This window comes from Calidris pugnax, unplaced genomic scaffold (assembly GCF_001431845.1).
Source record: "Calidris pugnax isolate Ruff unplaced genomic scaffold, ASM143184v1 scaffold44, whole genome shotgun sequence".
Taxonomy (NCBI): Eukaryota; Metazoa; Chordata; class Aves; order Charadriiformes; family Scolopacidae; genus Calidris; species Calidris pugnax.
In genome coordinates, this window is record NW_015094506.1 from 15,566,519 (window position 1) to 15,580,338 (window position 13,820).

Below are 13,820 nucleotides of genomic sequence, written 5' to 3' on the forward strand. Positions count from 1 at the left end.
TTTGTGTTTTTTTAAAGAAATGATGTGTGAAGTGATGCCAACGATAAACGAGGACACCCCGATGAGTCAACGGGGGTCCCAAAGCAGTGGTTCGGACTCGGATTCTCACTTTGAGCAGCTGATGGTGAACATGCTGGATGAAAGGGACCGTCTCCTTGATACTCTTCGGGAGACACAGGAAAGCTTGTCACTTGCACAGCAACGCCTACAGGATGTCATCTACGACAGAGACTCCCTCCAGCGACAGCTTAACTCAGCACTGCCTCAGGTATGTAGTTTATAAATATTTTTTTTTTAGGTTCACCAATTTTACACTTAAGGCTGTTTACTTTAACCCTAATCAGTATTTATTCCTCGAGACCCAAATTATTCTCCCGTTGAGGTCAGATGCAGAACTCCTATTGATTTAATAGTACCTGGTTTGACCTCCTTGGACCTGTCTTCGCTTCAAAATAAAGAGTAGGAGTAATGCTGCTGACTTCAAGGAGAGCAAGATACAGGTCTGTAGCTACTGGTTCTTTTGGCTGTTGCTCTAGCATTTACAACAGATGAGGCATCATTTAAATTAGAGATCTACTGGTGGAAATGAAGGAAAAAGAATGAAGATGTTTCCTACAGACTCTATTACGGACAAGAGTTTCTAACTAGTGTTACAACAAATAAAAATAGCTTGTATAGGTAAAATAAGGTACAACACAAAACCACAAAAACAACTGAAACCTTAATATTTTCATTCATTTCTTTTAAAGTAATTACATAAATTTCATTTTCTAAAATTACCTTGGTCTTTTTTAGTAACTGCAAAATGAATTACTTCAGTTAAAATAATAATATGATATATTATATCATATAATGTATCAATATTTTTCAATATACTACAGTTAAAAGCAAAGAAACCTCTCAGTTCGGTCTGTATATCTGGACAGAGGTTTAAAATACATCATGATTCAAAACACAGTTTTTTTCCATGCTATTTTATTTGTGTCTCCTAACTGTCACTTACTGGAGAATTTGCTTGTAGCCATGAGGGACAGGGCACACTTGCCTGGGCAAACTTGTATACCTATTAGATGGTGGTTAGAGAGGAAGGAAGACAGATTCAGCTATGTGATTGGAATAAGGAGGTGGTAAGGATGAATTAAATGGGTGAGAAGGCTCTTCAGATAGAAAACGAAAAAGGCAGCCACTGGAGTAGGACACAGAAGCAGTCGTTTAAGGGCTAACCCCAGCAGGTTATTGGAATATCTTGGGATGTGGCTGAGAGAGAAACTGCAATTGTTTGAAGAATAGCATTAGCAACTTTACTGTTAGGTCTGGGCAGTAAGAATGACTACATTTGGCTTGGATCAAACAAAAAGGAGTAGCAGTGATCTTGAAAGACAGTAAAATCAAGGGATTGTTTGTTTTTTCTTTTAATTTGTGTGCAGTTGAGCTTCTTTTCCACTGGTGTCTCTTCACAGAAGAGTGTAAAAGAATAAGTGAAAGACAGCATAGATGCTCTAATCAAAGATTTATTGCTAGAAATTTGAAGAAAAGAGGCACTCTTGGCCCATAGTGAGGTATTTCTATTGAGCACTAGTAGGGGTCTAATCCTTAATGTTTCTGTCTCTCATGTAAGCAAAACTCCTGCTAAAATGCAGGAAGCTAGCTAAGGAAAATAATATTCAGCATAAAAGTGATACAGAGCCTAAAAGAAACACAAAGTAACTATGATATCTCTAAAATAGATGTCTTTTGAAGACGCCCCATTTAAATTTCTAGTAGATGTGAAATGAGTAAGAAAAAATAAGATAATTAGTAAGGTAAGTAACAGAGGAAAAATTTTCACTTCCAGTAGACATTGACAGGATTGAAGGAGGAGACTAGTAGTAGTTGATTAAGAATGTGTTTGGGGATCAATTTTTGTTAATTTGAGCACAAGAAGGAAGAGCATGCTAGTGGAAATTTTAGATGACACAAAATTGAGTTGAACAGTCAACTAAGGGAATAAGTATGATAGTGCACAAGAGCAAGTGTAACAGGTGGGATGATATTGCATGCTAAAAAGATGAGGACCCTATATCTAGCAGTTAATGCCAAAAATTATGTTCTGACCTTTTAGGTAGCAGTAGTAGAGAGGGAAAATATGTTATACAAGTTGGCAGCCAATGGGAGGTGGGTGTGAAAAAGGCAGTATTATTCTGAAATGTAATAGGTAAGAGATTTCTATTAGAAGTAGGTAAGTATAATGCAGTTAAACCAAGGGGTGGTTTGAATCTTATTGTCTTGGTTGTGGCTCAGTAGTGATTGAGAGCCAACCTCAAGTTGGAAGAGATTCAGAGAAAGACTGCTAGAGCAAAGAAGCAGTGACATCTCTATGAAAAGCCTAACTGAAGTTTTCTTATTTCTGGGGAAAACTGAGTTGAGAGGGAATATGAATGATTTCATAAATTTTCTTGGAGAAGCAGGAAGATGGAGCGACTAGGTAAAGATGAAAGAAATGGTTTAAGACAAAAATAATGTTAATGGAGGAAACTATGCGTAAAGACATATCATTCATCAGAAGAAGGTCTTGAATTATCAAGGAATGACATTCAGAATCCATCTTTCTTAGAAAAAGACAGGGTGAAAACCCCAAACTGTTTTCAAGGTGAAGCTGGTGTAAAAGTCATTATATATCATAGTACCTTTAGTTAACCTCTGAAGTTGACCCAAAATGCCACTTCCTGTTCTTTATTTCAGACTTTACTGTGCAGAGAGTCTACTTTGTGTGGGATCATTCACACAAAGAATGAAACATGAGTCTGAATGTTTTTACTGTAACTATTAGAATTCTGTGATAGTACAGTTAGCTTGAGAGGTATTCTGTGCATAATAGGTCTTGGTCTTCTGATATTGAGAATCTCGTTCACAAGTGGTCTTGCTTATTCTTCCCAAAGCTACCTGTTGACAATGGAAGCCTCTAAGGCTCTGGGTCTTCACTGCATGTTCCCTTACAACAAGAATTTACTGTATTTAGGTCATAACTCTTGAGGCCAAAAAAAAATAAAATTGATAACTACAGTAGAACTCTTCTGTAATGGGGAAGCATAGGATCTAAATACTTAACAGCATGTTTTTATTTTAGTGGAGTAAAATTAGATATCTTACTGTAGTATAAAAAGTGATCCAACAAAAAGGTTAGTAACTATAGTTAGAAATTGTAATTCCTGTTTTGAATGGTAGAAAAAAAATGTTCAGTTACAACTTTCTCAAGAAATTTTGCCATCATCTCTTTATCTAAACTAAATTGCCTAGGAAATGTCACCTATGTTAGTTGCCTTGTAAACAAACATTGAAAAAGTACAATTGAAGTCATTGTAAGTCTTATGATGAATAATAAGAATCATGAAACTTATAATAATTATAAGTGTGGTCTGATAAACAGTGCTGAAGTAGGCTTGTTTTGTGGTTTTATTGTTTCTTTTAGCCTTTCAAAAAGTAGTTTTCAAGGTATGGAAAATGCTGAGGTATTATTTATATGAAGATATTCATAGATCATCATTCTCTAGTCAAATATGTGTATTTTGTTCATTAATAATGTGCTTACTCAATGATTTACTTAGACATTAATCTAATATTCACAGAATCACAGAATGGTTGTGGTTGGAAGGGACCTCTGAAGGTCACCTTGTCCAGCCCTTCTGCTCCAGCAGGGTTACTAAGAACAGGCTGTGTCCAGATGGCTATTCAATATCTTTTGGGGTAGACTCCACAACCTCTCTGAGCAACCTGTGCCAGTGCTCAGTCACCCTAAAAAGTGTTTCCTGATGTTCAGGGGGAGCTTCCTGTGTTTCAGATTGTGCTCATTGTCTCTTGTATGTTAGATCACCAGAAACAGGGATAACAACATGGCCCAGGCCTGTGGCTGCGCACGATGATAAAGTAGAACAACTTTGCAAGCACTTTAAAAGACTTTAAGATACTGAAATAGATCCTGATGATTGTCAAAGTCAGGACAATTTCTCTGACAACTATCAGTCTCTTTTTCCTGCCCTGCACTGGGAATTTAGCTAGACATCACTGGGCTTATTATTAAAGGATTGATGAAAATGTGTAAGATCTTTTCACTCTGATGAGTGAGTTACTTTCAGTTTGAATCTGGACTAATAATAGAATTATATTGTCGATGAATCTGAGAAAATAAATTCCAAAGTCAGGTTTCAAGTACAATGGTTTGATTTTCAATTTGAATATTTAGATAATTTTAATAAGAATATTAAATTATTTTAAAGTCCTTTGAATCAAAATAAAAAATTAAAACTTTATCCTCTTTTATTTTTTTTTTACTTTAACATTAAAAGTCAGTGACATTGCCACAATTTTTTGGAAGTGTTGTGCTTATTTCATAAAATCAGTGGTTTTAAATTTTAAATTTTGCTAAAGAGTTTTTACATTCAGAGTCCAACAGAGCTTAGAGAGATGCTGTTACAAGGCTGAAAAGTCTGTGATAATCACAATTTGAAAGCAAACTTTGCAGATGAAATGTTGTTCCAGTTGTAAATGGTAGATCATGACCTGCATTCATTGACTAATTCTTTGATATTTAGAGTACTACATTGATTTTGTTCAGCCTTTGAATGAAGATGGAAGTGTCATACAATCAGTGACATTGCTGTAGTTATGCTGATGTTTTTAAGTGGATAAAAGATGTTGGCACATAGTTTTTTGTTGCTTTAAAGAATCCGCAAAATATCTAATTCTTTTTACCAAATCTTCCCTTCATGTATTTTGATCTTCTTTACGGGAGATCTCCTTTACCCATGCTCTGGTAGTGCTCTGTTTATTTTTATTATTATTTTTTTTTTCTTTTATTGTATCTATAGAAAGAGCCTTAATGCCTTGCTTTGGTGGTTAACTTTTAGATTGCTAAACTTACATGAGGTAATTCTTCTCTGCGTATGTATAAAACCAGTAAATTTAAAATGGTCTTTTTAAAACTACAGCAATCTAAATATGCTATTCTTTGATAGAGACCGTAAAATAATTTATACTGAGAGAGGTCATTGGAACTCAAGTGGTCCAAATTCCCTGCTAGCAATCCAGGCCTAGGAAAAGGGTGATTCTGAAATACATATTAATCTGTTTCATTGAATCATAGAATAGTTGGGGTTGGAAAGGACCTTTAAATGTCATCTAGTCCATCTGAGACAGCACCTTTCTCTGAGCAATTATAAAGCAATAATAAACAAGTCTTATTGGTAGCTAGCAAAAAAAAACTTATAACTTTTCATTTGATTAAATATTTAGTAAAATTTTATGGCTTTATCAAAGACCTTCTAATATTACGTGTACAGTGGAACAATTGACTTACCTGTTGCTGTACTAGCCTCTTTAGATTTTTATTGAAAGTCTCTGTACTAGAAATTTGTACAACAGACAGGGAAACATCCAGTCACACTTTCTTTTTGGTCTTGATAAGGAACATGGAGAGGAAATGGATCCAGTTTCTCAGTCTGTTTTTATTTAGTTTTTTTAAATCCATCAACTATGAGTGTGTCATGATTCCGATGAATCTCTCTGGTGGAGATCTAAACACCTCGTTGTTGTGTGTTCAGTATAACTTCTTCAAGATGTTGCAGTTCTTTTTTTATTTCTCTAATTAATGTTATCATTAGCACTATTTGAAAATCTGCTCTTTCTGGATCTAGATAGTAGAATTGTTTGGGTTGTGGGACGGCAATGCTAAAAAGAATCCTTTGATATTTCCCTAATATTCCATAGATTTAAGCTAATTGTTAGATACAATAATTTTGTAATAAAATCAGTAATAGAATTACACTGGCAATCACTAAGGTTTTATTTCATGTATTAAGATACCAGTTGTTTAGAAACGCTTACTGCAGGCAGATAGAAGGGAAAATCCAAAGTAGGAGATGTAATGACCTTTTTTTATTGAGCCAGTTTATGTAATTTGATCAATATTAAGCTTAAATAGGATTGTGATTAGAGAATTTTGTTGATAGCTTTTCAGTTTCTTCCAATACTGATGAACAATTAATGTTTTACTCCTAGGGACAAGAAAGGTATACAAAGAGAACAGTAAGCCAGTATGGCCTTATTCTGAGGTTGTATTTTCTGTTTAAATGTGTGTACATATAGTGTATAGATACAAAATAGTGACATACGTATGGATACATATAGTGACATAGATACAAAAATAAAATAGCCCACAGGAAAAAAAAAAAACCCCACATTTTAAAATAATTGGAAATAAATTTTGTTCATTTCAGGTTGAACACATGCTGAGCAATTGCTGTTTGGGTAGAAATAATTGTTTGACCCACAGTATTGTTCTTAACATAACTCTTGTTCTTGTGATGAAGATGGTATGATGACTTTTCTCCCTGTTTTGTTTTTTTCTGGCTATGCTAAAGAACAGAGTGTCAATGGAATCATGTATATTTGAATGAGTAATGAGTATTTTTTTGAAGTACTGGACATCTTCTCTTGTATGAAGGATTTTGTTAAGGTCTCTATCAATTTTCTTTATATTTCAAGATAAAACATTTCTTTGCACATTTTCACAGAATAATTAAAAAAATCCAAGAAGTGAAATGGAGAGCCTTTCCCATGTGTCTGAGTTGTAAATTCCAAGTTTTCTGTCTCAGAAGTCCACTGAGGCACACAGTATTTATGTGTAAAAATTAAAGCTTAAGGCTTGTTGCTATCTCTAGATTTCCACTGTCTTAGAGAACAGTTGTTAGGGCTGCTAAATAAAACTGTCTTTGTCTTCAGGTGTTCTGAACCTGTTCAGTTCCCACTCACAAGAAGCAAGTATTTTTGACTGGCAAAATCAGTTTAGATTACGTAAATATGAACATAAATATTTTCATAAACAAATTGGAATGATGCTTTTTTGCTAGTTATCTCAACTGTTATCTCAAGATATGAATATTAAGGGAAACATATTGATATGTGTGCAAAAGACTAGATTAAACATAATTATTAAATTGGTTCTAATAGAGTATATATAGAGGTAAGTACATTTTGTTACTGGATTTAAATGTATGTTGGAGAGTGAGCATCTGGAATTCAAAGGAAACTTGGCATTATTAAGTTACAAATGTTTAAGTGGAACTCAATGCTGAGATATTAGTTGTGTCCAACCTTAGAAACATTTAGGAAAGGTTTAAGTGTTACTTTCCTCAGGTACTTAGAGAACATGTATACATGGCTGTTCTTTTTCTACACAAAAGCAAATAAGTGTTGTTTGCATAGTATTATATACCAATTTCATTATGGTTGAAAACTCCTAACTAATATTATCTGTCAAAACACGGTCTGGCTGTATCAGCAGTGTAAGTAGGACAGTGTTTTAGCTGGCTCCTCTCTAGACTGTCTTTGTTTTTTTAAACTGCCAGCATATTCCCAACAGAGCACAGTCATAAGTATAATTGTACATACAAGTATTTACTTGAATTCTTTTCAAGTATGAGTTTATTTCCCTGCTCTTGTGAAGTTCCTTGTATTCAATAGCATATTGCAAATATTTATAAGCAGAAGATTTTCTCTTAAAAACTGTGGACTTTATAATAAATACTTGATGACTGAGGAAGACTGATGTGACAGTCCAGCAGCAGCAGAAGCTGGGATACAAGAAAAAAAGGCAGAAACATAAATATTTAGAGGAGGAGAAGCATGTGGTGAATGTCTAAAGCTAGCAAAAAGATTGTGTACTCCCATTTCACTTTATATCTGCTTCACAAACATTGCTATCAATTATTTTAGCATGAACCAGGCACATCAACTGCTACATTAACTATTGATGGCTCATTATCTGAAAGCTGGTAAAGACACATGACTGAATATGAGGTAAAAATACAATGGTGCTGGTCAACAGAACAGAGCAGAGATGGTTATCTGAGTCCTTATAAATGAAGCTGTTGCCGTGAAAATTGTAGACACCATAGTTTTACGTAGCTTTCACCATAACAGCTATAGTAATTTGTTTGTTTTGTGGTTTTTTTTTCTAGTTTTCATAACAGCTGTAGTCATAACAGCTATAGCCATAACAGCTATAGCCATGCCTGTCAGAATTTAAGAGGCATTTGGACAATGGCCTTAATAATACGATTTTCTTGGTCTGCCCTGAAGTGGTCAGGCAGCTGGAGGCCCCTTCCAACTGAACTATTCTATTCTGTTCTATTGTTTCTATTCTGTTCTACGGTGATGGGATACTCAGACGTCAGCCTAGAACAGCACATCAAGACAAAAATACAAGAGAGAATGTAGTTTCTTGAAAGTACATATTCCTTCCTTAATAAATTCTCTATTAAAGGCAAAGAAAATGCAGGATATTTAAGAATCAGCTTCTAAAAGTGTCTTATTAATGCTATATTTTATATTAACAAATATTTGCCTATATGAACAAGTATTTGCTCAAAAGCATAAAATTATGCTAGGGACATGATTTTTTCTAAAGTACACCTAATTTAACTTTTGCTGAAATCTGTGGAGTTTTCCTGTTGACTCTGAAGAAAACAAATTTACTTGTATTGTTGAATGTGTAGCTTTCACATGATCCCCAGGAGTCTGAACTATGCATAGAAGATAAGGGCCATGTAGACCAGTAACCTTATTTTATATAATATAACATTTCTACAATCTACTCAAGCATCTGCTCCAGATCATCATTTGTATAGTATATCTTATCCTTTAAGTGTGTTTTTTTCCTAGTCAGGATCAGATATATTTTTTTGAAATTATTGTTGGTCTACTGCATTCTTTACCATGTATGAGTTCTAAAAATCCCAATTATACTGTGACAGTCAATTTGTTATAACAGTCAATCATCTGACAAAATAGATAATATTAAATTCTTGGAGACCTACAGTAAAGTCTCTAAGGTTGATTTATTTGAAGTTATGAAGTAACCAAAATTACAGATTTGTTTTTTCCCATTTTTTTTTCCTGAGACTCTAAGCAGAAGGGAACATAATAAGAAATAAAGGGAGGTAGTAATAATGAAAAGGTAATGAACAAGTAGATAAACCATATTTCTGCATAAAAGTGGTGCAACTCGATGAGAAGGCAACAGAGTGAAAGTCTGCACAGGAAGTAAAGCCAAAGGCCAAAGTTCTTGGAAGTCAGTATGGAAGTTTTTCCATTTATTTCAATGAGTGATAGAACTAGTTTTAAAAGAGCAAGTAGTTAAGGAACAAGCTGAGCAACGGGGCAGAGAGACTGCAAATCTGTTCTCATAATATTTTCACTAGCTTTTTGGCACTGAAATTACATCTGTTACCTGTTTAAACAGTGCACACAATAAGAAACAACCCTGCAGTTTTATAGGGAGAAATTCCTCCCTTGTCTTGGAACAACCTTCCTGTCTATAATTCCTTTGGAGCCTTAATAGCCCCCCACATGCCTACAGTTTCATGGGTTATCTGGAAGACTGGGCACTTGCATTAGAATGTAATGCTTCTTCAAATGCACGCAGTTGCTTTTGGAGTTCTCTTGACAGTGTTTTAGACATATCCTGGTGAGTTAGGGAAGAAATATGCAGGGGCTTCTAGAAAACGTTTTGGTTGGGCATGATGGGGCTTCTAGAAGACTTTTTGGTTAGGCAAGACCATTTGTGATTGTTAATTTATAGCTTGTTTAGCGAAGCAAATATGAATATTTGCACTGTACCCACATCAAAAGTGCTCCTTGACATTCTGACTATCAAAATAAGGCTTGTGAGAGTATTTGAGTCTGCAGTGAAAAATTCTGATTTTTGTATTTTTTTTTCTGATATGACAAATACTGTATAGACTTTGAAAACTGAGATAAATACTACATTCAGAAAATAGATCTTCTGATCTCCTGAAAAAATAAGTTTCTCTTTCTTTGGTACTAATGAAAAGTGCCATCAGGGCAATTGTATTTTGGAGGTGAAATTTGGGGTTTTTATTTATAATCTAAGTTTGTGTATTATACTTTCTTTGCTTAATAATATCAAATCCTGCATTGACAATGGAAATAATGAATACCCAAGACACTAAGAAATGCTGAAAACATTTGCAATGTTTTCTTTTCTAAAAGGTGAAGGATGAATACTATCTCGTATATTTGGCATGTAAGCATATTGTAGTACATCTTTGGTCAAAAGGGTATAGAAGACAGTACTTCTGAAATAATGAACACTAGATAGATATAATTGCCCCCATTCAATTATTTTGTCATCAGTGGTAAAATCTTGGAAAAAAATGAGATATTTTAAGATAGAGATTTTCTTATTCAGTAATTTATAGACATTCATATCAGATTCAGATACCTGACTATTATTTGAGTTGCTATTTGTATCTGCTGTAAACTAACACAAATTTTGTCAGCCAAAATGTATTTAAAATTCTAACACTATGTGGAGAATAAATCAATTGGCTTGTCCCATTTTTTTATCCTGTTTTATTAAATATTCAGCTAAGTTCTGCAGCTCATTTTCCTTTCCATCTAACTCTACTTAGGCTCTTAACTACAATACAAATTTAAGTGTCTCCTGTATTAAGAAATAAATGTATATTTACTTTTGTGTAGTCCCACTGATCCATTTTCAGTGTGAGCTGCTCCTACTTCTGTCCACAACAGTGGCATGCAGTTATAGGCATACAGGCAACAATCTAATAATGTCTCACATGTATAGATTCTCTAGAGACTCAACATCTGGATGGTATATCTGAGGAGATATTGTTTACTAAAAATTGTAATTTAAAAAAATTATTGTGAACTTCAAAAAATGCTTTCAAGAAGGAGCACAGTTTTTCATAAAATTGAACATGTCTATGCATTTATAAATTCTCAGATTAGTCTTCAGAAATAATACTGTACATGAGCAGATGGTTTTATTTCCATGTAAATAGAAACTTCTGAATACTTTAGAAGGATCAGTGAAGATTATTTGGGAGCCTACATTTAAGTAAGTCTGGAAGTTAGTAATCTGACTTCCAAAACAAATGGTAACGCAAGATTTCAAATAACCTGAATCAGGCTTGCTAAAATGTATGTTTGCCACTAAAAATATCACTATGTATTTCTAATTTCACTATTTCACTTGGTTACAGTTCTTTATAATGTAGTCATGCTTGATTCTGAACCATACACTGACAGTTATTTTCTGTTTGAATACCTTCCTGGTACTTTTGCTTCATATTTTTGTATTACAGTGTTGTATTTTTGAGTCCTTCACCATGATGTCTCTTTGTTTCCCAAAGTAACTGTCCTATATTACCTAATTTGCATGATGATAATGATATGCCAATAATACCTTAAAGAAGCCACAAAAGATTTTTTGTTACTCAGAGTTTAATAAAGAAAGAGTTTACACTTACAGATGTTTTTAGATGTTGCCTGCCAGAGGAGAATAAAATTCTTATTTCTTATGGTTATTTGAACAGACAGAAACAGACATTTGGTCATATGGCACCAAACTGAATGTAAATCAGAAGTTTTCTAGGCCTATATATTAAAAACTGTTTTAGCTTTACAATTCTTTGTTTGATTTTTTCCAGAGATGGGAGAATAACCTCAGGCATAACACATAGGCAAGTGTCGCCAAGTTCATAAACCCATAGTGCTCGTTTCTAGAGTGTACACATACCAGCAGCTCACAAAGAGATGTCAAAGAATAGGTCTAATGAGAGGTGTAACAACAGGGCAAGCATCTACTGTGAGATCTCCAGAATACTTTCCGAGACTTCTATCATCTACAGCTGAGGACAGGTTTTCAACTTCAAAGAAGGAAAAATTAAAAGATATGGATACTACTGAATGCAAAATACTTTTTGGGTTCTCGTAATGACTCTGCTTCTGAGAAGAGCAAGAGCACATTAGATGTTGTCCTTGGAAAATTAAATTCTCTTGTCATTTTTGCACAAAACATATCCTTGAGTAGGAACGTAACTTGCCTACCTCCTCTTTTTCCATGAGTCAGTTGTGATTCATGATTGTTGTACATTGTCCTCCAAAAGTGAGTTATTTTATGAGTATAAAGTGTTCTATGTATGAAGAACTGTGACACATGTCAAAGTCACAGTAGATATTATTAGAATGTTCACATGGATGATTGTACATTAACAGAATTTTAAATGGCTTGTGACATCTTCTGGTTTAAAAAGAATGATGCTCTGCATGCCAAAGATAAGTAATATATCTGTTTTCCTGAGGTGGTCATTTTATAATGGAGTAATATAAGTTACATAATTTGATTATTTTGTACCCTTAGTGTCCTTCAGGATCCTTCTTTTAATTTCTAGTAGTGAAATCAGTATAGGTATCTATTTAGACTGTTATTGGAGATTTAGACTCCTTTCCCCTATATGTAACCTTTTTTCCCAAAAATCTTCTGCGGCTTGTTGCTTCTGAAAGGAATTTTTGCACTTTTAATATACACAGTTGTTGGAAGCAGTTTTAATCACTCATAAGACTAGGTTTAGATTGCATAATCACCCTGTAAAATGTTATTTATTGGCTAGAACATTATTTTAAAAAACATTATTCTTTGTAATTTTCGTGAAAGAGAAACTCTTTTAAATATTTTCATTCTTTATTTCCACAGTTTTAGAGGAATAGTTTGGAACCATTTAATATAAATGCATCTTTGAAAAAATACTTTATTGGGGAAAATTGCAATTCTGTATTAGGAGCAGAGATTGAATTTTATACATACATTGGGAATAACACATAAGATGTTCTCAATTCTTGCCTTATGGTATTTTTGAAGAGAATTTAGTTTCAACTAATTGAAGCAATTTGCCAATTTACACCTCAAAATATAACATGAAGTTTAATTTAACAAGATTTCATACTTTTTCAGTGTTCTATCCCAAGGTAAAATGTTACAGAAATTCAAATGTGATATTTCTACAGAGTAGTTTATGTAATTCTTTTTTTAATTACAACTTTTTTGTTGGTACCAATACCCCTGAAACAACAAAGTTCTTCACATATCTAGTTATCCCCTATAGAAGATGGCTCTTTTCCTTCATATTAAACTGTCTGCTCTGAGAAACAGAGAATTTTGTATTTTTTTCCTATCATGAACAGATAGATGTCACCTCCATACTTACTTTCATAAAAAGAAATGACAAACATTTTTAAGAAGTTAATCTGCATTTCTACAGTAGGACTAAGGAGCGATTGCATCAAGCAGTGAGGAGACAACCCACTGTAAATCATTTCTTACTTCCTTTGTTCAGGGTCACTCATCTGGTAGAAACATTGCAGGAAAATCGAGGGTCTTCTTACAACTGCATTTAGTTAGTGATGAACAAATTGCCTTTGTAGACTGCAGACATGCTATTCTTGTTCTAAATTAACTGTCTCCTGTCTTCCACGAAGTAAAGCTGAAGACAGTGAGGCAGTGCATTTTTTAAAGGAAAAAGATATTAGGTATCCCAAAGCCTCTATCTGCCATGTATTATACGAGTAATCCAAATATTGACCATTGTTGCATCATTTCTATTTAGTTTTTAATTACACTGTTTTTTAAATTGATTGTTACAAAACAGATACCAAATTAGAAAACATAGGGGTTTTTTTTTAATTAAAAGTAAGAGTGGCTGTATTTTGAAAGGGCAGCCTTCTTTGGAAGGTATAACTTGTGCTTACAGGATAAAAGCACACATACAATTATTTCTGCTAAGTTACAGATAATGTAGTTTTATACTTTACCTACTTATGAATTTAAATAGACAAGTTAGGAATGGCCATTTTACATTTACTTCTACTAATTCAGTCTACAGAGGTAGCTTGAGCATATAGAAAAAAGTGGGACTATGTGCTTGGGAGTTTATACTTGGAATATGAGTGCACAGCAACAA

At 33.9% G+C, this 13,820-nt stretch overlaps 1 protein-coding gene across 7 annotated transcripts in view; it reads left to right on the forward strand.

Moving 5' to 3' along the window:
• Positions 1-13,820, forward strand: part of PPFIA2 (protein tyrosine phosphatase, receptor type, f polypeptide (PTPRF), interacting protein (liprin), alpha 2) — a 326,824-nt gene that overhangs the window by 10,033 nt on the left and 302,971 nt on the right. For all 7 annotated transcript variants that reach the window (XM_014963902.1, XM_014963903.1, XM_014963904.1 and 4 more), the window contains exon 2: positions 18-268. In XM_014963902.1, the coding sequence (XP_014819388.1) occupies positions 20-268 (249 nt within the window). In that variant the 5' untranslated portion in view covers positions 18-19. The remainder of the gene's footprint in view (positions 1-17; positions 269-13,820) is intronic.